This window comes from Vidua chalybeata, chromosome 1 (assembly GCF_026979565.1).
Source record: "Vidua chalybeata isolate OUT-0048 chromosome 1, bVidCha1 merged haplotype, whole genome shotgun sequence".
NCBI lineage: Eukaryota > Metazoa > Chordata > Aves > Passeriformes > Viduidae > Vidua > Vidua chalybeata.
Window position 1 is genome coordinate 151,907,159 of NC_071530.1, and position 20,378 is coordinate 151,927,536.

General features: G+C 56.5%; 5 protein-coding genes across 13 annotated transcripts in view; 2 read left to right on the top strand and 3 right to left on the bottom strand.

The window, feature by feature from the left end:
* Positions 1-1,127: 1,127 nt before the first annotated feature.
* Positions 1,128-4,705, bottom strand: PYCR3 (pyrroline-5-carboxylate reductase 3). The gene is made up of 6 exons (XM_053937344.1): positions 4,594-4,705; positions 3,325-3,389; positions 2,885-3,064; positions 1,928-2,140; positions 1,743-1,835; positions 1,128-1,470 (listed from the first exon to the last, which is right to left on the bottom strand). The coding sequence occupies exons 1-6, from the start codon at positions 4,673-4,675 to the stop codon at positions 1,288-1,290; spliced, it is 816 nt and encodes a 271-aa protein (XP_053793319.1). The 5' UTR covers positions 4,676-4,705; the 3' UTR covers positions 1,128-1,287.
* A 471-nt stretch (positions 4,706-5,176) lies between these two features.
* LOC128789002 (uncharacterized) lies at positions 5,177-8,470 on the top strand. Of its 2 annotated transcripts, none has more exons than XM_053944376.1 (10): positions 5,177-5,386; positions 5,772-5,856; positions 5,936-6,043; positions 6,156-6,299; positions 6,377-6,547; positions 6,634-6,733; positions 7,328-7,407; positions 7,603-7,712; positions 7,990-8,060; positions 8,171-8,470. In XM_053944376.1, the coding sequence occupies exons 1-10, from the start codon at positions 5,237-5,239 to the stop codon at positions 8,295-8,297; spliced, it is 1,146 nt and encodes a 381-aa protein (XP_053800351.1). In that variant the 5' UTR covers positions 5,177-5,236; the 3' UTR covers positions 8,298-8,470. The 2 variants fall into 2 exon arrangements, with proteins under 2 accessions (XP_053800351.1, XP_053800361.1); XM_053944386.1 differs by having other exon boundaries at positions 7,328-7,396.
* Positions 8,422-13,605, bottom strand: GFUS (GDP-L-fucose synthase). 4 transcript variants are annotated; one of them, XM_053944401.1, is made up of 11 exons: positions 13,138-13,596; positions 12,127-12,276; positions 11,103-11,217; positions 10,767-10,895; positions 10,617-10,690; positions 10,303-10,420; positions 10,098-10,199; positions 9,857-9,923; positions 9,706-9,785; positions 9,476-9,575; positions 8,422-8,952 (listed from the first exon to the last, which is right to left on the bottom strand). In XM_053944401.1, exons 2-11 carry the CDS (start codon positions 12,264-12,266, stop codon positions 8,897-8,899), a joined length of 981 nt encoding a protein of 326 aa, XP_053800376.1. In that variant the 5' UTR covers positions 12,267-12,276; positions 13,138-13,596; the 3' UTR covers positions 8,422-8,896. The 4 variants fall into 4 exon arrangements, with proteins under 4 accessions (XP_053800376.1, XP_053800386.1, XP_053800404.1 ...); XM_053944411.1 differs by having other exon boundaries at positions 10,098-10,162; positions 10,287-10,420; positions 13,138-13,594; XM_053944421.1 differs by lacking the exon at positions 8,422-8,952 and having other exon boundaries at positions 9,488-9,575; positions 9,690-9,785; positions 13,138-13,605.
* A 3,513-nt stretch (positions 13,606-17,118) lies between these two features.
* LOC128783602 (feather beta keratin-like) overlaps positions 17,119-20,378 on the top strand; it is a 59,165-nt gene continuing 55,905 nt past the window's right edge. For all 5 annotated transcript variants that reach the window (XM_053934519.1, XM_053934500.1, XM_053934510.1 and 2 more), the window contains exon 1: positions 17,119-17,267. The gene's annotated coding sequence lies outside the window, so the exon portion shown is untranslated. The remainder of the gene's footprint in view (positions 17,268-20,378) is intronic.
* LOC128783669 (feather beta keratin-like) lies at positions 17,571-18,696 on the bottom strand. Its single transcript, XM_053934642.1, has 2 exons — positions 18,243-18,696; positions 17,571-18,075 (listed from the first exon to the last, which is right to left on the bottom strand). Exon 2 carries the CDS (start codon positions 18,053-18,055, stop codon positions 17,747-17,749), a length of 309 nt encoding a protein of 102 aa, XP_053790617.1. The 5' UTR covers positions 18,056-18,075; positions 18,243-18,696; the 3' UTR covers positions 17,571-17,746.

A 20,378-nucleotide genomic window follows, 5' to 3' on the forward strand; every position in this document is an offset into this window, starting at 1 on the left:
GGAATTTGGGGTGGCACCAGGGGGTTGTGTCCTCTCAGTGTGGCCTTCTCCACGCCAACGGAGTGTAATCATGTAAAATCACATTCCTGTTTATCATCTTTTACACTAAAATCACCCCACAAAAATATTCTGGAGCTTGGGATGTGGCTCATTTCAAACAGGAGTTTGTGAATGAAAGGAGGCTTCAGTTGTGTGACAGAAATGTTGCAAAGATCAGCAGAAGGTGCTGGGCTGGAGGGCTTTGAACTGGTTTGTGAATGTAAAATTATAGAACGGTTTGGGTTGGAAGGGACCTGCGAGGCCATCAAATTCCAAACCTCTGCTGTGGTCAGGGACACCTTACACCATCCCAGGTTGCTCCAACCTCAGTCCAACCTGGCCTTGGACACTTCCAGGAATGAGGCAGCCACAGCTTCTCTGGGAATTCCATTCCAGTTCCTCACCACCTTCCCAGGGAGGAATTCCTTCCCAATATCCCATCTAACCCCGTCCTCTGGCAGTAGGAAGCCTTTCCCAGTGTCCTGGCACTCCAGGCCCTTATCCAAAATCAGGGCTCAGCATCCAGATGTTCCCACCAGTGATGTTTTGCCCGGAAAAAACCCTTTTATCCTCAAAGCAGTTCCCAAATCATCTCTAATTGCATCTGTGCAGGTGCTGGGAAGCAAGCAGAGCTTAATTAGGGCGTGCAAAAGGCTCAGATCCTCTCCTGATGGGCAAGTTTGAGTTTCTACCCCCTCGATATTCCTGGAGATGGGAGCAGATCAGGGCTTCCATCCCATTCCCTGGTGCTAGGGAGGGATTGTGGCTGGTTGAGCTCTTGCCCATAGTTCCGGAACGTGGGCAGCATCCTCATGGATGTGGCTCTGACCATAGGGATCCAGCCACTCTCCCAGCCCCAGCAGGGTTAAACTGGGATCACCTCATTCCAAAAAGTCTCTCCCCAGTGCCACACATCCCACACCAGCTTCATCCTTGTGGTGACCTTGGTGCCAGGACTATCCCCAGCAAGCACAGAGCCAGCGTGGCACCAACTCCATCCCCGGAAGTCATGGATGTCACCTCCCCACGGAAGTGGTGGCTTCCACAGCCCCCCAGGGGCCACATGGACCACAAAAAGCCACAGCCCCCATTGCTCTGGCCACGTTTATTTGGTTCCGGCCCTGCAGAGGTAACACGTGTCCACACCACCTCCCACCCTCATCCACATTGAAGACGTCAGGATCTTACTCCTCAGAGGAGCTTGCTTTGGTCCCCATCACCCCTCCTGTCCCAGAAGGGGCTCATCCACTAGTCCTTGGCCATGTCACACGCCCGGTTGGTGGCCGCCTCCACGGCATCCATGACGGTGGCCCGGAGCGCTCCCTTCTCCAGCTGGTGCAGGGCGTAGATCGTGGTGCCCCCGGGCGTGCAGACGTCCCCCCGCAGCTTGGCCGGGTGCTCCCCCGTCTCCAGCAGCATCTTCGCTGCACCCTACGGCACACCAGGACACCCAGAAGGTGACATCTGGGACTTCCCAAACTCCCCTTTCCATGGTTGGATGGCATCACCATCCCAACACCCCCGTGGCGAGGGACTGTTCCCACCGCCATGCTCTTCGTCCTTCTGGTGGCCTCATTTTTGCTTCCAAGAGGGGAAACCGAGGCAGAGCGGCATCCAGCACCTCCTCCCTCATCCCCACGGATGTTGTGGAGCCCAGGGGCAGGAGGGAAGGGGGGCGATGCCGGTGTGTGGCAAGGACTCACCAGCAGCGTCTGCGCCGCGATCCTGCTGGCCAAGGCGCCCGGCATTCCCATCTTCACCGCGCCCTCGGCCAGCGCCTCGGCAAACAGGTACACCTGGGAAGAGGGGAGCACCCAGGGGTGAGCCTGGAGCAAGGGGAGGGGGGACCCCAAATCCCAGGACAGTGTCCCCCGTCCCGCTGGCTTACGTAGGCCACGCCGCTGCCGCTGAGCCCGGTGTGGATGTCGATGTAGGATTCGGGGACCTCCTCGCAGAGGCCGCAGGAGGACAGGAGGCTCTTGAGGAGCGCGGCTTCCTCGTCACCCGCGTTGCTGCCCCGGGAGAAGACCATGGCCCCTGCCTGCACCACGCAGGGCAGGTTGGGCATGATCCGCAGCACTTTGGTCCAGGGCGGGAGGAGCTGGGAAAAGATGGGGATGGGAGAAGGGGTGCCAGCCCCAGGAAGTACCCAAGGGTGACCGGGGACACTGGAGGGTGTCACCCGTCAGGCTGGTGGAGAAGTGAGGAGCACGGGGAGGGAGCTGGAGGTGCAGCCGGGTGGGGACAAGGCTGCAGTGGTGTGTCCTGCATGGGCCTGGGTGCAAATGGAGGAGAAAGGAGAGGAGGAGGAGGAAAAGGAGGAAGAGGAGAATGAGAGATGAAAAAGAAGGAAGAGAGAAAGGAGAAGGAGAAGGAGAAGGAGAAGGAGAAGGAGAAGGAGAAGGAGAAGGAGAAGGAGAAGGAGGAGGAGGAGAGGGAGAAGGAGAAGGAGAAGGAGAAGGAGAAGGAGAAGGAGAAGGAGAAGGAGAAGGAGAAGGAGAAGGAGAAGGAGAAGGAAGAGGAAGAGGAAGAGGAAGAGGAAGAGGAGAACCAGGATGAGGACAAGGAAAAAGGAGGAGAGAAGGAGGAGGATGAGGAGGAAGAGAAGGAGAAGAGAGAGGAGAAGGAGGAAGAGGAAGAGGAAAAAGAAAGGAGAGGAGGAGGAGAAGGAAAGAGGAAACAGAAGCAAAAGGAGAAGAGGAGAAGGAAAAGGAGAAAAAAAGAAGGAAAATAAGAAGGAGGAGAAGGAGAAAAGGAGAAGCAGGAGAGGAGGAGAAAAGAAGGAGAAGGAAAAGGAGAAGGAGGAGAAGGAGAAAAGGAGGAGAAGAAAAAGGAGGAGTCTCACCCGCTGCAGCGTCTGGATGGTGACGCCGGCCACCAGTGACACGACGACGTGGTGGGACCCCACAGCAGGACGGATCTCCTCCAGGACACCCGGCAGGATGTGAGGTTTGGTGGCCAGGAAGACCAGGGTGCTCCTGTGCACCACTTCCAAGTTGCAGTGCGTGGTCCGGCAGCCCAACTCCTGCCCGGGGACAGGGAGAGGGATCACAGCCTGGCACCCCCAAAAACAGCATCCCAAAAACAGCACCCCCACGGTAACGGCACGTCCAGAGGCAGGGACACGGCCCAGGGACCTGCTCTGGTCACAAAGCCACCGAGGCTCTGCCTGGATCTCACCCAGACCTGGGAAGGATGAGCCAAACCCCCAGTGTGGGGGAAAGGGTGCTCTGACCCCACAGTGAGGGACACCCCAAAATCTCCCACCCCCTTGGCCCCACTCACCCGCCAAGCATCCAGGTTTTTGTCCGAGGGAGCGCTGGCCAGGACGTTGCTGGCTGGAACTTTCCCTTGGGGGACACAGGGAATGAGGGTGAGTGGCCAGGGTGGCCCCAGGGTTGGGGGGACACCCCAGCACAGCCCAGACACCCCAATTTCCACTGGGATGTGATTCCTCCAATCCCAGCACGATCCCAAAGGGGGACATGGAGCAAAGGGGGCTGGGGATGGATCCTGCTGTGGTGGCTGGCACCAGCTGTGGCAGGGTGCAGTGACAATGGAGGTGGCCCTAATGGGCAGGGCTGTCCCCACACTGTGCTATGGGACAGGGACAATCTGGGACACACGGGGAGCAAGGACAGGGCTGTGCTCTCACTATCTGTGGGACAGGGATGTCAGGGAGAGAGGCAGGACAGGGCTGTCCCAATGTCCCCACACTGATATGGGGGACAGGAACCTCACAGAGGGCAGGGACCCTGGGGAGAGCAGGAACCTTGGGGAGGACTGCAGAAAAGGGCTGTCCCCATGTCCCCACACTAATCTGGGGGACAGGGACACCAGAAAAGAGCAGGGTCCCCGGCGGAGAGCAGCAGGAAAGGGCTGTCCCCATGTCCCCACACTAATCTGGGGGACAGGGACACCAGAAAAGAGCAGGGTCCCCGGGGGAGAGCAGCAGGAAAGGGCTGTCCCCATGTCCCCACACTAATCTGGGGGACAGGGACACCAGGAAAGAGCAGGGTCCCCGGCGGAGAGCAGCAGGAAAGGGCTGTCCCCATGTCCCCACACTAATCTGGGGGACAGGGACACCAGAAAAGAGCAGGGTCCCCGGCGGAGAGCAGCAGGAAAGGGCTGTCCCCGTGTCCTTCCAGTGCAGGACAGGAACCCGGGGAAGGGCTGGGACCTTGGGAACAGGCCAAGGCAGGGCTGTCCCCATGTCCCTCCAGTGGAGCACAGAGACCTCAGGAAGGGCTCGGGCCTTGGGAACGAGGACAGGGACAGGGTTGTCCCCACGTCCCTGCACTGGAGGACACGGACTCAGGGGCGGGCTGGGACTTTCGGAACGGGTCAGGGCGCGACTGTCCCCATGTCCCTCCACTGGACAACAGGGAAGGGAGTGCAGGGAGCGTCCAGACCAGCGCTGTCCCCATGTCCCCCCACACACCCCCGCGCCGCAGGACGCGCAGGGACGCCGGGAAGGCGCCAGGCCAGGACTGTCCCCATGTCCCCCCCCCTGCCCGTGTGTCACGGACCCTCCTGTCTCCCCCCATGCCGTACCCGCCTGCAGCAGCCCCCGGACGAGTCCCCCGGCCATGCGCCCGGCGCCCACGAACCCGACCCAGAGCTCGGACGCCTCCATCGCTACGCGAGGCCACGCCCCCCGGAGCCACACCCCCGGCACTGATTGGCCTCGCGTAGACACACCCCGTTCTCCTATTGGTGGATCCGCCTTTAAGGGGCGGGGTGAAAGGAGCAAGGAAGGGAAACTGCGCAGGCGCCGGCGCCACGTGGTTAGCGCAGGTCCACGCGTGGGGGTCCTGGAGGGAATTCCCGGCTGCTCCCAAACCTTTCCAAACCTTCCCCGCAGCGCTCAGCGGTGCCCCAGCACCTTTAGGGCCACGGGGGGATCCCCACCACGGGGGTGGGGGAGTAAATTTGGCGTGGGGGAGGTCCCCCAAAGTTGTCCGTGGATGTGGGAGGTGCTCCCCACGCTCCTCGCCCCACAGGTCCCCCACCCGTCGGCATCCACGGGTTTGTGGGGGGTACCCTCCGAGGGGGTGTCCCCTAATTTCTCGGTGGATGTAGGAGCTGCTTCCCACTCCAGGGTTCTCCTCACCCACTGGCATCCCTGGGACTAGGGGAGGTTCCCTTGGTGGAGGGGACCCTGAAATTTGGGGAGGGGGGGTCCTGTAATTTTTCCATGAGTATGGCGGGCTTTTCCTTACCCTCTTTTCTCCACAGGACCCCCTCCATTCCCATCATGCTGCTCCAAAGCTCCCGGGCTGTGCTGCTCCTCTGCGCCACTGCCGGGTTTTTGGGGTGGCTGGGCCTCGCTGCCCTCTCAGAGAAGGTGGGGACCCGCCCCCAGAGCTGGGGTTCCCCCCACAAATCACAGCAACCACGGGTGACAGCCAGTTCTAGGATGAAGCCACATCCCAGGAGATGTCACACCTGGACTCCTGTTACTGTCTGGTGGCTGTGGGACTCCCTCTGGCTGGGAAATTTGGATTCTGGGATTCCTCATCCTGGGCAGCCTCTTTGCTTGGTGTAGGGATGTTTTTTGGGGGGTGAAGGCCAAGTTCTGGGGTGAGTTTGCAGCTTTTTCCATACTTTATGTCCCCAAACCCCCTCCTCTGTCTTCCCATCCCGTGCTGGGAGTACCCAGGGGTGCATTTGGGGTGTCCATGGGGAAAATCAGCATTCCCCCATCATCACCCCCCAAATATTCGCCTCAGGAGCAGCTCTGGGAGACTTGGATGAGGTTGGCACTGGATGAGACCCCCGTGGCCCAGCTCGTGCAGGACATCGCCCACCGGATGGGTACGAGCCAGCGTTGGGATGCTGCAACATTCCCATATCCCACTTCAGGATTGATGCGACCTCTTTTACCTCCTCACAGGGAATGTGAGCAGCCGTGGGGCTGCGGAGCTCCGGGGAGGGCACCAGGTTGTCCCATCCAACCTCCATCAGGAGCAGGAAAGACCTCAGGACGTTCGTCCCCAACCAGGTGGGAACACGGCAAATCCCATTCCAATGGGATTCATGGAATCCCATTTTTCACACCGGGGTGCATTTCCCCTGGCTCATCCCACTGCTGTATCCATCTTTTTCATATGCAGACAACATCCTGGTCCTTCAGGAAGTGATGGAGAAGCTGCGGAGGGTCAACCAGAGCCTGGAGCTGATGCTGACGGCCTTGGAAGATGCACGAAGCCGGCTGGAAAAGCACCTGGAGCACCTCAAAGCCATCCCTGACCTGGGTGGTGAGCGGGAATGGGGGCTGGAGGATTGATGGGAGCTGATGGGTGCCAACACCAGGCTCTTCTTCCCCGTCCCACAGGTCAGAGCCAAAGTGCCACCTCCTCCTGCGTCCCATACGGCTCATACTTCACGCTCCTGGTTCTCCCACTGGTGCCGGCGTCATTCCGGGCCATCTTTCTCCTCCTCTTCCTCGCTTCCAGCGCTCTCGGCATCCCAGCGATCTCCACTTTCCTGGTCCTTGCTGCGGCAGGTGGGGACAAGTTGTGGGGGCAGTGGTTGGGGACACACCACCCGAGGGGGAGCTCTGTCCTCTCCCACCCTCTCGTTTTCCCACAGGGCATTGGCTGCTGGCATCTGCCTGCCGTGGTGCCGGAAGGATCCGGCCAGTGGTTCCTCGGGAAGAGCCCCGGTACCGGCTCACCTCCACCCCGGAGAGGTAGGAGATGGTTGAGGAGGTGGCATGGAACCCTTGGGAGCTGCTGGGTGCCATCCTTGGTGTCCCACCCTGGATTTTCCACCCTGGAGCCATCTGGCAGAAGTTCTCAGGAAGGGACAGGACACATCTTGGTGGCCTCCCTATGGCTTTTGGACACCTCATCCCAACTCCTTGCACCATTTCTGTTCAGATGTTCCATCCTGGGCATCCCATCCTTGGTGCCTCATCCTGAATTTCCCATCCTGGGTGTTCCACCCTGGAGCCATCTGGCAGAGGTCTCCAGGGAAGGACAGGACACATCTTGGATGGGTTTCCTGTGGTTTTGGGGCATCTCATCCCAACTCCATGTCCTGTTTCTGCTCAAAGTCCCATCCCTGGGTGTCCCATCCTGGAGCCATTTGGCAGAGGTCTCCAGGAAAGGACAGGATGTATCCTGATGGCTTTCCTATGGCTTCTGGGCCTCTTCCCAACTCCCTGACCTATTTCTGCCCAGAGAAGGGTGTGGAGAGGCTGGAGAGGTGCATGTCTACGTGGTGGTGGTGACACAGAAGCCACCAAGGTGACAGGAGTCCGGTTTTCCTTCTTCCCACACAGGGAATGCGATATGGAGCTGCTGCAAGAGGAGCTGGACAGGATGGAGATGAGCTGCCTGCGAGATGAGAGGTGCCCACAAGGTGGGAGGTGTGGTGGCTGTAGGACACGGATCCGAAACCCTGACACGTCCCCACCTTGTGCTGGGACACGTGTGTTAATCCCAGAGTGTCCCCAAGCTCTGCCAGGGCATGTGACACCACCCCAGAGTGTCCCCATCCTCTGCCTGGGGACAGGAGCACTGGGAGGGTATCTCCACCCCTGCCATGTTCTTGCAGACCCCTCACACCTGGAGCAGCCCCAAGAGGTGGCCAGGGACATTCCCGAATTCACAGGGCAGGTGTCACCCAACCCCGGTGGCCAGAGGACAACACCGACCTCGTGTGGGGTAAGGTGCTGGGTGGGATGTCCCCATGTTGGTGTTGTCCCCCAAAACCTGCTCTTGGGGGCCACCTGGGTCTCACTGAGGGTCAGGTCCTCCAAGGTTGGGGTGTCCTCACCATGGTGGCACCTCTGGGTGGTGGGACAACCCACTGGGAGACAGACAGGGCTGGGGATATGACATACAGGGAGGAATTTGGGGTGGAATAGGGTGTCCTGAAGGATGGCCCAGGCATCCCAGGGGACAAGGGACATCTGCAGGAACCCCCTTCTTCCCAAACCAGGTGACACCGGAGCCACTCATGGATGCTGGGAAGCTCTGGGAGCCCAAACCCTGCAGCCCAAGGGCCAACATGTGAGCACCAACCACCCAGAATGTCCCTTCTCCATGTCTTGGTTGTCACCTCAGGGGGAGACCCCACTGCTGGTGGCTTCCTGGGGTGCTGATGGGTGTCTCCTCTGTAGGTCCCTGTGCCAGGGGCTCACCAGGGCTGGGCAGCGGTGCCGGAAGAAAGCGATTCCCGGGCAGGAATTCTGTCACATCCACACCACCAGCAGTAGCTTGGCCATGGATTCCTCCCACCATTTTTGACCCTCTACCCCCTCCCTGAGGGGTTTTAACTCTTTTTATGGCTATTCCAGATCCTGGTGGAGATCATGGACCCTAAGGATGCCACTGGATGTGGGTACAGGGCAGATGTTCATTATCCCACCAGTTTTAAGCTGTTTGCATATATTTTAATAAATGCCACATTTACAGCTGGAGTCTTTCCCATTCCTATCCTGAGACAGGGGGCTGTGGGATCATCCCCACATGCCAAGAGCAGCAGCAAATTCCCTGCTGCCATTTCCATGCCCTGGAATCCCGATTGCCTTCCCTTTACTACACCTAATTGCAGGTAATTAGTGTAGCTCATTAACAGCTCAGAGCCACCACCCTCTTGGACACAGTTGGCTCCTACCACTTGATTTGGGATCTTTTTGGGATGCTCCAACTTTCCTCCCCCGCTGCCCTGGGCATCCTGCGCCGCTCCCAGCAGTGGGGCAGGAATGTGGGCTCCCCGGGCTCCCACTTTTACTTTGGAAATGTCACTGTCACCCCACCCCCAGCCCCATCCTCTGCCCCAGCAAAGGACAACCCTGAGTTGAAGAGGACGATCCCGGCGCCGGGTGGTGCCAGTCCCGGTGCCGTCACTTCCTGGCGTTGGCATAGTTGGCGTTGAACCAGGCACAGGTTTCCTTCACGGCTGGGGAGGGAGAAAATGGGATGGGTTTGGGGATTGGGAATGGATTTTGGGAACGGATTTTGGTCAGAGAATCACTGGATGGGTTTTGGGATTGGGAATGGATTTTGGTCAGAGAATCATGGGATGGGTTTGGGGGACTGGGAATGGATTTTAGTCAGAGAATCACGGGACTAGTTTGAGGGATTAGGAATGGATTTTGGTCAGAGAATCACGGGACTAGTTTGAGGGATTTGGAATGGATTTTGGTCAGAGAATCATGGAATAGGGTGGGTTGGAAGGGACTTCTTTAGGTCTTCTCATCCAACCACCATGCAAGGAGATACCTCCCAAGAGACCAGGTTGCTCCATCCCCCATCCAACCTGACCTTGGATATTTCCAGGGATGGAGAAACCACCACCTCCCTGGGCAAGGAGTTTCACCACCTTCATTCTTCACCCGGGAAGGATGGACCACCTCAATGCCACCAAGGCTGATGGCACGGGGTAGGACCCCCGGTGTCTCCTGAAGACTCCCCCACCTCACCTTTCCTGAAAGGTGTGAACTGGAATCCGGGCAGGTACCGCCGGAGCTTGGCATTGCTGGCCGTCTTCTTGAACTGCCCATCGGACTTGGTGGCGTCAAACTGGGATGGGAAGAATTAAGGAGGAAGAACAGGTCTTGCTTTTGCTCTTTTGGTGGGAAGGATCCTCTGGATCATGGAATCTCCCAGGGGAGCTGGTGGGAAGAGGGGCTTAACCTTTTGTGAAGGATACAACGAGCTCTCCCCTGAATTCCATGGCCTCCGCGATGGCCTCTGCCGCTTCCTGGATGGAGACTTCATCTTCTTCTCCCACTGTGGAGAAGGGAAAGATCGTGGCTGTTCCCTCATGGAGAGGGGACTTCTTGGGGGCAGCCAGGGCTTACCTGACAAAATGATTGGTTCCACCTCATCGTATTCCCGCAGGACCCAAAGGAAAAGTCGGGCCAGGTCCTGTGGAAAAGCAGACAACTCTTGGAGGGGTCACTGATGTCCCCCATCCCTCCCATCCCAAGGGGACACAACTCTGCGGATGGCCCAGGAGAAGCCGGGGGGGGTTCAGACCCCTCTGGGGTCCTGCCAGTGGGTCCTCCAGCCCCATTCCCTGCTTCCCAAGGCCACACCTACCAGGGAATAGATGAACTGTCTCCTGGGCTTGCCCGTTCCCCAGACGGTCAGAGCAGAGCCGGACTCTGAAGGAGGAAGGAGCCATGACCACCAGAGCCACCTCTAGCCACCCCACAGAGCAGGTGGGAAAGAAAAAAAAAAAACCCTCATTTCTCCCCAGAAAATCCCTGGAAGTCCTGCCACCCTCACGTTTGGCCAGGTAGACCTTGTGGATGAGCCCCGGCAGGACGTGGCCGTCCTCGATGTTGAAGTTGTCGTGCGGCCCGAAGACGTTGGTGGGAATGACGGCGGTGAAGCGTCGGCCATGCTGCTCGGAATAACCCCTGGATGAGAGCAGGGAAGGGATGGTGGGTGGGCTGTCAAGCCCCTTCCTCCAGCACTGATGTGCCCCCAAAAAAACCCCGGCCAGCAGCACCTTCACCTGCTGAGCCCAGGTATCTCCCCAGCTTCCAACTGGAAATCCCACTGGATTCCCCTTGCCTTGAAAACCAATGGCTGCTCCCATTGTCCCCAGTTCACCTGTTTTGGACATCAATCATCCTCTTGGCGTAGGAGTAGCCAAAGTTGGAGCTATGAGGCGGCCCGTTGTGGATCTGGGAACATCAGAGCAGATAAATTAAGCAGGGCAGGGACTTTCCCTGGATTTTGCGTGGGAATGGGGATTCTCACCATGGTCTCGTCAATGGGGTAGGTGGTCTTGTCCGGGAAGATGCAGGTGGAGAGGCAGGAGACCACCTTCTGCACCCCTGACTCGTGGGCCGAGTGCAGGACGTTGTCATTGATGTGGATGTTTGTCCTCTGGGAAAAGGGGCATTTATCAAGATTGTGGGGTCGAGGATCCCCAAATCCCTTCACCAACAACTCATTAATAACTCCAGAAACCACTGGAGCTCCGGTTTGGCTCCAGGAGAGCAAAGCAAGCCACATCCTTGTGTGCCCCTATCCCAGTTTAGGGAGCACAGGACCCACGGGGATCCCAGCAGTGCCAATTCTGTGGGTGCTCACCCAAAAATCCAGGTTGGAGCGGATGTTTTTGAAAAGGCCTCCGACCATGGCGGCCAGGTGGATGACGTGGGTGGGCTTGTGCCTCTCAAACAGGGCTTTGGTCTCGGAGCTGCTCCTGGAATGGGAAATTTTGGGATTCAGTGGGGTCAGCAGAGCAAATGGAGGTGTTTCCAAGGAAAAATCCAATCCTAGAAGAGGAAATGTTGGGGTTCGGTGGCGGCAGATTGGGGAGTTTCTAAGGAAAAACCCAACCTCGGGATGGGAAAATTTGGGATTGGGTGAGGTCAACAGAGCAGATTGGGGTCTTTCCAAGGAAAACCCAAATTCTGGAATGGAAAATTTTGGGGTTTGTCAGGGCCAACAGAGCAGACTGGGCTGTTTCCAAGGAAAAGTCAAATCCTGGAATGGGGAAATTTGGGATTCAGTGGGGTAAACAGAGCAGACGGAGGTGTTTCAAAGGAAAATCCAAAACCAGGGATAGGAAAGTTTGGGGTCACCAGAGCAGATTGGGGCAATTCCAAGGAAAAACCCAATCCTGGGATGGGAAAATTTGGGGGTTCAGTGAGGTCAACAGAGCAGCCTGGGATCTTTTAGTGGAAAAACCAAATCCCAGGATGGGAAATTTTGGGATTTGTCAGGGTCAACAGAGCAGATTGGGTTCTTTCCAAGGAAAAACAAAATTTGGGAATAAGAAATTTTGGGGTCACCAGAGCAGACTGGGGAGATTCAGAGGAAAAACCAAGTCCAGGGATGGGAAATTTTGGGGTTTGTCAGGGTCAACAGAGTAGATTGGGTTGTTTCCAAGGAAAAATCAAACACTGGAATGGGGAAATTTGGGATTCATTGGGGTCAACAGAGCAAATTGAGGCATTTCCAAGGAAAAACCAAATTCTGGGATGGGAAATTTTGGGGTCACCAGAGCAGACTGGGGAGATTCCGAGGAAAAACCGAGTCCAGGGATGGGAAATTCTGGGGTTTGTTGGGGTTGGTAGAGCAAATTTCCAAGGGAAAAAGCCCGACTCACGTCAAGTCGGCGTCTCGGGAGGACACGAAGATCCACTCCTCGTCCGGCCGCCCCTCTCCATCGGCCACCACCTTCTCGATGGCTCTGCCCACCAGGCCGGTGCCACCTGTCACCAGGATGCGCTTGGTCACCTCCGTCATGGCCAAAACCCTGCAGGGAGGAGCCGGGGGGACGAGCTGGGATCGCCTCGGCACGGACCACCCTGGTGCGGGCACCCACGGGCATCCCCCACAGCCCAGGCGGGTGGGATGGGGGTTTTGGGGGGAAATTTCTGCGTTTCTGGGCAAAAAGGGGCGTGTTTGGCTGTGACGGGGCTGAAACTCCTCAGCTGGAGGCCACCTGGGCCAGGGCCAGACCTGCCACGTGGCACTGGCCCGGCCTCTGGAAAGGGAGGGCCACCTGCACCCCCAGGTGTGTGCCCCAAATCTCCTTCTGCACCCCCAAATCGCCTCCCACACCCCCAGATCCCCCCCCCCCGCACCTCAGGGCTGCATCCCAGATCTACTCCTGAACCCCCAAGTCTTGTCTCTACAGCCCAAATCTCCCCCTGCACCCCAGATTCTCCTTCTGTACCCCAAATCTCCCTCTGCACCCCGGGTCTGCACTGCAGATCTCCCCCTGAACCTCAAATTTCCCCCTGCACCCCAGGTCCTATGTTTGCAACCTAACCCTTCCCTGCACCCCAAATCCCAGGTCCGCACCCAGGATTGCATCCCAAGCCTCCCCTGCCCCTCAAACCTCAGAACTGCACCCCAAATCCCAGCTCTGAACCCAGTCCTAACCCCTCCCCACCTCCCCTGCACCCCAAATCCCACTCCTGCACCCCCATCTCCCCACACACCCTTCCGTCCCGCAGCGCGTCCCCCCTCCCAACCCACAACCTCCCGTCCCCCTGCCCTCCCCGCCGTCCTGTCCCCCCACTTTGGGGACCCCCCGCTTCTCGTCCCCACCGGCCTGGGGGGGCTCCTGTCCCCTCAAATGTCCCGCAATGGGGTGAGGGGCGCGTCTCACCCTCGGCTGGATTCGGGGCCACTCGGGTGCGCTCGGATCCGCTCGGTTGAGTTCGGCTGCTCTCGGCTCGGCTCGGGTTCGGGTTGAGTCGGAGGGGGCTCGGCTGTGTTCGGCTGCGCGCGGCTCGGCTCGGTGGAGGCTCGGCTAGGTTCGGCTGTGCTCGGGTCTGCTCGGCAGCGCTTCGTGGAGGCTCGGCTAGGTTCGGCTGCGCTCGGCTAGGTGGCGGCTCGGCTGCTTTCGGGCTCACTCGGGTCAGCTCGTCATGGGGCTCGGCTGAGTTCGGCTTCGCTTCGAATCGCTTCGTCTCGGCCCGGTGAGGGTTCGGCTGCGCTCGGCTTCTTCCGCATCGTCATGGGGCGCTGCCGCTTGGCTCTTCGGGAAATGTAGTCCGTGCCCAGGAGGAGGGGAAATGAGGGAGAGCAGGGGAGAAGATTTTGGGAAGGGAAGAGGGATAAGGGAAAGGGGTGTAGGGGAAGAGAAGCGGGTGGGGAAATGAGGTGCAGGGGAAGGGAATGGGGGTGCAGAGAAGGGAATGGAGGTGCAGGGACAGGGAAGGGTGGATGGGAAGGGGATGCATGAGGAAAGGAAAGGAAAGGAAAGGAAAGGAAAGGAAAGGAAAGGAAAGGAAAGGAAAGGAAAGGAAAGGAAAGGAAAGGAAAGGAAAGGAAAGGAAAGGAAAGGAAAGGAAAGGAAAGGAAAGGAAAGGAAAGGAAAGGAAAGGAAAGGAAAGGAAAGGAAAGGAAAGGAAAGGAAAGGAAAGGAAAGGAAAGGAAAGGAAAGGAAAGGGTTTTAAGGGAGTTCATGGGAAGGGGTGCAGGAAAGGAAGGGGGTGCAGGGAAAGGGGGTTCCTAGGTGACCCCCCCCGCAAGGGGCTCATCAAAAGGGATTTCGATGTGAAAACGTTTTAATCACTTTTAATGCACTTAAGCTGAGACTAAAAATGAGCAGAGCTTTCCTGCATGTGGGGGATGGTTTTGAAGGCACCCCCTCCACCCCCACATCCAGCTGGCTTTTCCTTTGGGATTTTTTTGCGAGGCAAAAGCAGGGCTTTGCTCTAAATTAAAATTTTGAAAGTGGAATTAAGGGAGACCCAGCCAGGAACTCCCACAGTCCTCCCGCCAAAGCCCTGGATAGCCCCAGTGTCGAGGAGCGATAGAATGAGAGTTTTTCATTCCTTTTCTCCTGGCTGAGACCTGGAAATGTTCCCTGTTCCTCTGGGAAAGTCTCAGGGAAGGCTGAATCCTTGAGGACCTCCTTGCTGGGAATTGGGGGGTCATTTGCATATTAAAAGATGTCACCTTGTGCCTCTGTCCCCTGGAAGTGCCCATCCCCTCTCCCAGCTGGCTGAGTCCCAGAATGTGCCCAGGCCTTTCCCAGTTCCAAAATCCCACTCCCAGGGGTCTTGGTGTTGTTCCCACCTGGTGTTTTAGAGGATTCCCTGGCTGATCTCACCCAGGGAGCCAGGGATGGACGCTGAAGCTCCTTCTCCATGCCAGCTAATTCCACGTCAGTCCTGCATCCTCCACAAGACACTGAGGTTTGGCAAGAAGAAACCTCACCTTGGTGTCGGGATGAGTCAGATCCAGCTGCGTCCACGCTTCCACCTCACTTCACGGCGAAATTATGGAATAAAAGGGTTTGGGTTGGAATAAAATAATTCCCATAAATAAAAATCATCCCATTCCAATCCCCTGCCACAGGCAGGGACACCTTCCACTAGGCCAGGTTGCTCCAACGTGACCTTGAACAATCCCAGGGATGGGGGGAAAAGCCAAGGAAGATTTTCCACCTGCTGGTGGGAGAATAAGATCTCCCTGCTGCCTCCTGCAAGTTTTGGGAGACTAATTAGGGATAAACCCGTATTTCGGCCAAGGAATTGCTGGGAGGTGGTGCAGCCAAGAGCTGCTGTGACAGCACTCGAATAACCACGGTGTTGCATTAAATGTAGTAATTTTGGAGCTTAAATATGCTAATTCTGGGGCTAATTAACCAAAGAAATGTTGGAACATGAGGGAGGATCACAGGGGAAAGGGATAAAGTTGCAGCGACCACATGGGACAGACTCGTTTGTTAATGAAATATCACCCAGGCTTCTGATGTTATCTAACAAGGCCTTGGGATTTGAGGATCAAAGCCTGCAGCAGACCCATTAGCTCATCTGGGCAGGGCGTCTGCGTGACATGATCCAGAGGACATCCCAGAGGACCTTCCAGCCGGCAGGATAAAGCTCGGGTGGCTTGGCCAGATCCTGTCGGAGAACCGCTGCTTCGTGTGAGGCGTCGTTTCCGTAACGAAGCTTCCTTGTGGGTGACCTATTTCTCTGGAACGGGCCCGGTTTTGGGTCCAGCTCCACTCCCTGCTCTGCCCTCCCCGTGCCTCGTAGGAAAGTGGGGCAGATGGGTATGAGATCCCCAGGTACAGCCTATCCCAGGTGGAAGCTGTCCGAGGATGATGCTTTACGGCTGCAGCCAAGCTCCAGGAGCCCAGGTGAGACAGCTCTAAGCATCTCTTCCCTGCTAAAATTCCAGCTTTGCGGCTCTTTTTTAGGGAGCAGCACACCAGCAGTGACCCCTTTTCCAGGCCTTGTCCCACAGGATGGCCTGTGCCAGTTTCCATAGGGATTTGGGGTCGCTCCCCACAATGTGCAGCCCTTTGGCAGTGGGAATTATCCAAAAGCACAGAGGGGGAAGACTGGGATGGGGATGGGGGTGATGGGCCACAGATATTCCAAGAAACTCTCTTCACTGGATTGGGAGCAGCTGCTGCACAAGAATGTCCTTTCCACCATCATTTTGGATTTGTGTCTTGTCGAGTCCAGTCCTCTGGAGGAGGGAGATGAACCTGCCACTGCAAACCATGATGGGGTTTGGGGTTATTCTGGGAGTGGGATCTTGGCTAGGTGGGTGTGAATCCCATCGTGAGAGGCACTGGAAGAGTGCCTCTCTTCTCACTCTTCCAGCCCAACCCACCGGGGTCTCCTCGGATGGAGTGCAGAGAACCGGGCAGGAAGCAACCCAAGGGACCTGGATTTCCCAGGGTGGATGGGAGAGAGGAATGTGGGCACAGGGCACTGTGGATGTGGATCTGAGCCTCCTCCCAGTGTTCCCTGGAACCCACGTGAGCTGACTGTGCCCAAAAAGAGCGTCTCTGGCGCAGGTTTGGGATGAGGCAGACATCCCGCTGGGCCTGGCTGCTTGGGCATGTCCCAGGACCTTGGGAAGGTGAAATCCTGCTCTTGTTTCAGTCCAAGTGTTGATGTCAAGCTGGATGAACTCCAAGGTGAATGAGTATAAGAGCACGGATTACTTAAATTTGTCTTTTTATGGGTTAGACTTTATTTTAAGATGAGCTGAAGTTGGTGCCTCAAGGCCAACCAGGGGAAATGCACTATTTAACTAAATCGAGAAATAAAAAGGCCAAACAGTTCCAAACTATTCCCTCTCTCCTTTCCCAGCTCAACTGCAGGGGCTGTTTAGTTTTGGTTTTAAGGAAGGGCTTTGTTCGTCAGCAAACTCTTCTTCTTTGAACCAAATCCGAATCCAGCTGTGCTTGGAGTTCTCTGGCTCTCTGGGCTCCAGCTGCTCCAGAGATGTTATTTTAATTTGCTTTTGATGAATATTTTAGTGCTGCCAATAGCCCTGGAGACTTTGAACTCGTGTGTCAGCCCAGAGCTCACCTCTTTGCCGGGAGCCTTTGTACAGAGAAAAAAAAACACATCAAAGGAGAAGAAAGAGTGAACGTCAGTGGTAAGAAGCAATTTGGGGAGAGCAAAGATCTTTATGACCCAAAAAATCCATGTTGGAGTGTCAAAACTGGGAGGCAAAGAGGCAAGAAGGTGGCACAAGGGGCACCATCTTCTCAGCAGGGTCACAGGCTTGTTCCTGCACCTTGTTGCCAGGTCTCCATGCTGCACCTCAGGAATCCACAGTGACTCGGTGGGAGTCAAGTCATAATGGGGATGTGATGTGTGACCTCAGAGCAGAGGGTTGGTGGCTTGGGGTCACCAGCACAGATGATCCAGGGACCCTGAACAGGGAGGAAGGTGCCCTGGAAGCTCCCTTAGTGGGTCCCTGCAGTGAGGGGGGAAAGGAGGATCTCCATCCGGGATCAGTTGAAGACCTCATAACAAGGTGAGATCCTGGCCTGGAGACTCCCAGGGAGGTGGAATGGGGACTGTCCAGCCAGGTGGACAAGGCAACAATAACCTGGGTCCACTGGGGAACTTGCAGAAAGGGATGTGATGGCCTGGAAATCCTGGTAAACCGAGGCACTTGCAGGAAAAGGGGACAAGGAAATGGGACCTTCCTTGGGTGGTCCTGGCACACCTCTGAGGGTGAAGATGGTGTCAGGGAGACTGCAGCTATTTAGGCTGGGAGCAAAGTATCTGTGCTGGGTGTAGTTGCAAGAAGTCTGGCATAAGAACAGGAGGCATCTGAGGCTTTGCTGCAGGAAAATTTTATTTAGGCAAAAGAATAACTAGACAGAAGCAGAGAGTGGGAGGGATCCAATGTCAGGTTCAAGTAGGACGACCACCAGCCAAGGTGCTTTGCTTGCAGGAGCTGTTGCCAGAGGCCAGAGCTGGTGGTGTCAGGGCTGGTGCTGAGGGCCCTTAGCAGATGTAGCCGCCCCTTCTGCCATAGCAGCCCAGGCCTCCCAGGCCGTAGCCAAAGCCACCAAATCCACCAGAGATGGGCTGTCCCTGGGCACTGAGCTCACTGCCCAGAGCAGCCGAGGAGGTGGATCCGACGGCGGTGTTCTGGGGGAAGGAGGTCATGATGGGTCCTGGCAGGGTGACCAGCACAGGGGAAGGGTTGATGATGACGTGGGAATCCTGGCATTGCAGGGCACAGGGCTCGTTGCAGCTGTTGGCCAGCGGGGTGGGTCTGCAACACCCTCGGCAGAGGGTGTTGCAGGCCATGGCTGTGATGTGGAGGGTGCCTGGAAGAGAAGGGATGAGGTAGGACAGGGTTGTGGGGGTGCGAGGGAGCGATGGAGTGTGGAGGCTGTTGCGGGGAGGAGTGAGCGCTGCTGAGGCTGGGGCTGAGCGTGCTGGAAGAGAGGGGCCAGGGGTGCAGGAGCAGGAGGTTTGGGGGCTTGAGCCTTACCTGGTTGTCAGCAGGAGTAGGAGCAGGAGGTGTCAGGAGAAGGCTGTGAGGGAGAGAGGCTCTGGGCCGGCTTTTATGCTGGTCCTGGAGGGCGGGACAGCCTTGTCCCTTGGCCTTGGGGCATTTTGCAGGCCTGGTGAGTGCTGAGGTTGGGAGTGTTTTGCTCCCCACAACTCTGCAGTGTCATGTCCTGCTCTTGAGGCCATGACCATGGCGGCAGCTTTTAAATGCAAGTTTTAAAGACCAAAGGCTGCTGTTGAAGTTGTTTGCCTGGGAGGTCTGAAGACATGACCAGAGCTTTGGAGGTGTGGGACGTCGTCATCGTGGTAGTGGTGTGCTGTGGTTTTGTGGGTGCGTCGTGAAGAGGGGCCTCATTCCCCCACAGCCACGTCAGGCTCGTTTGGGCTTTGCAGCTCTTCTGGAGATGACAGGTGTCCCCTTCCATCATATTTTCAGTCTCCCAACCATGTTGTGCAATTTCTAAACCTTTCCATATTCCAGCCCTTTCTCACTAAAGATGGGAAGCTGTTCCTGTGATTTACAGCTGTCTCCCATACTCCCCAAGGTCTCCTGTTGGTTCATCCATAGTTGGTGATGGATGAGGAGAAGATGTGTGAGGAGCAGCTGATGGAACTACAGACATTCACTTTTCACATGAGGAGGGTTGACCTGGTTAAGCTCTAGAGGTACCAGAGTGGAAGTTGTAATATCAGTTTTGTCTGACACAGCCTTGCAAGTCACGATGTGGGGAGTGTTTTCCTCCCCACAGCTCTGCAGTGTCATGTCCTGCTCTTGAGGCCATGTCCGTGTGACCTTGGTGTCAGCTTGTAAGTGAGAGCTGGTATTTGGGAGGATTTTCTTGGAAAATGCATGTCAGAGAAACCAAAATAACCAACAAAAGCCTACAGAAAATATGGGTGTCATCAGTGAGGTAATTTTGTGACACTCGTATGGGGTTGTTTTGTGGGTGTCTTGTGAAGAGGGGCCCCATTCCATTGCAGCCATGTCAGGCTGGTGCGAGCTTTGCCGCTGTGCTGTGCGTGAGGAGCTGCCCCTTCCATCATGGTCATTCCTCTTTTAAAGTGTGAGTGTTTGAAACCAAAGGCTGGTTTTGATGGTGTGTGTCAAAGGGGACTGAAGACGTGAGCAAGATTTGGAGGGCAGTGAGGTCAGCCTGTAGAACTCATGGTTTTGGGTTTGTGGTTGTGTTGTGAAGAGGTGCCCAAATTATCCCTGGTTTGTCAGGTTGGTCTGGGCTTTGCATCTGTGCCAGATGTGAGCCCCTAGACTCTTCCATTCCTTGTAAGCAGTGGGAAAGTTGCCCCTTCAGAGAGCTGGCAGGTGATGGAGTGTCTGAGGCACTTCTTGGCCTTTCCACCAGCCAGAAGGACCTCAAGACTAAGGGTTAAAGGAATCAATCAAAGTTCAAGCAATGGAAATATGAAGTTGTGCATCCGGGCAGGAATGGCACTGGGCCCCAGATCATGCTGTGGGCTGAAAGTCTGGAAAGTGGCTTTTGTGAGCAGGGCCCTGTGGTGCTGGTGGAGAACAAAAAGACCAGGCAGTTGCCGTGGGGCATTACTTCAACCAGTGTGTCACCCGTGTCCAAGACAGATTTCTGAAAATTGTTGCCATGAAGTCAGGGGAGGTGGCCCTTCCTCTCTTTAGAGCGCTGGCAGGATCCTGTGTGGATTGGTGTGGACAGTTCTGTCCTCCACAGGTGAAGAAGCACATGGTGATAGTGGACAAAGACCAGCTGAGGGCTATGAGATATTGCAAGGGCTGGAGAATCTTTGCTTGAGGAGACACTGAGAGAGCTGGGAGTCTGAGGAAACAAGGCTGGGCAGAGGGGTGTCACCCGTGTGTGGGAGCCCAGCTGTTGTCAGCACTGCACACATGAAGGGAAAGGGGTCACATGCAGAAGTGAAAAGACACAATATTCCATGGGCAAAGGAGGCAAGAATTTTTCAGTGTGTGTCGTTTCTCATAGAATATAGGAGATAATGAGTTTGCTCTCCTGGGAGCTCTAAAATTGAATTAGCCATAATCCTGAAAATCGTGCTCCTCTGGGCCTGCTTGACCAAGAGGGATGGAAGCATTTGCACTCTGGAGTTCCTGCCCAAGTGCATGATGTTA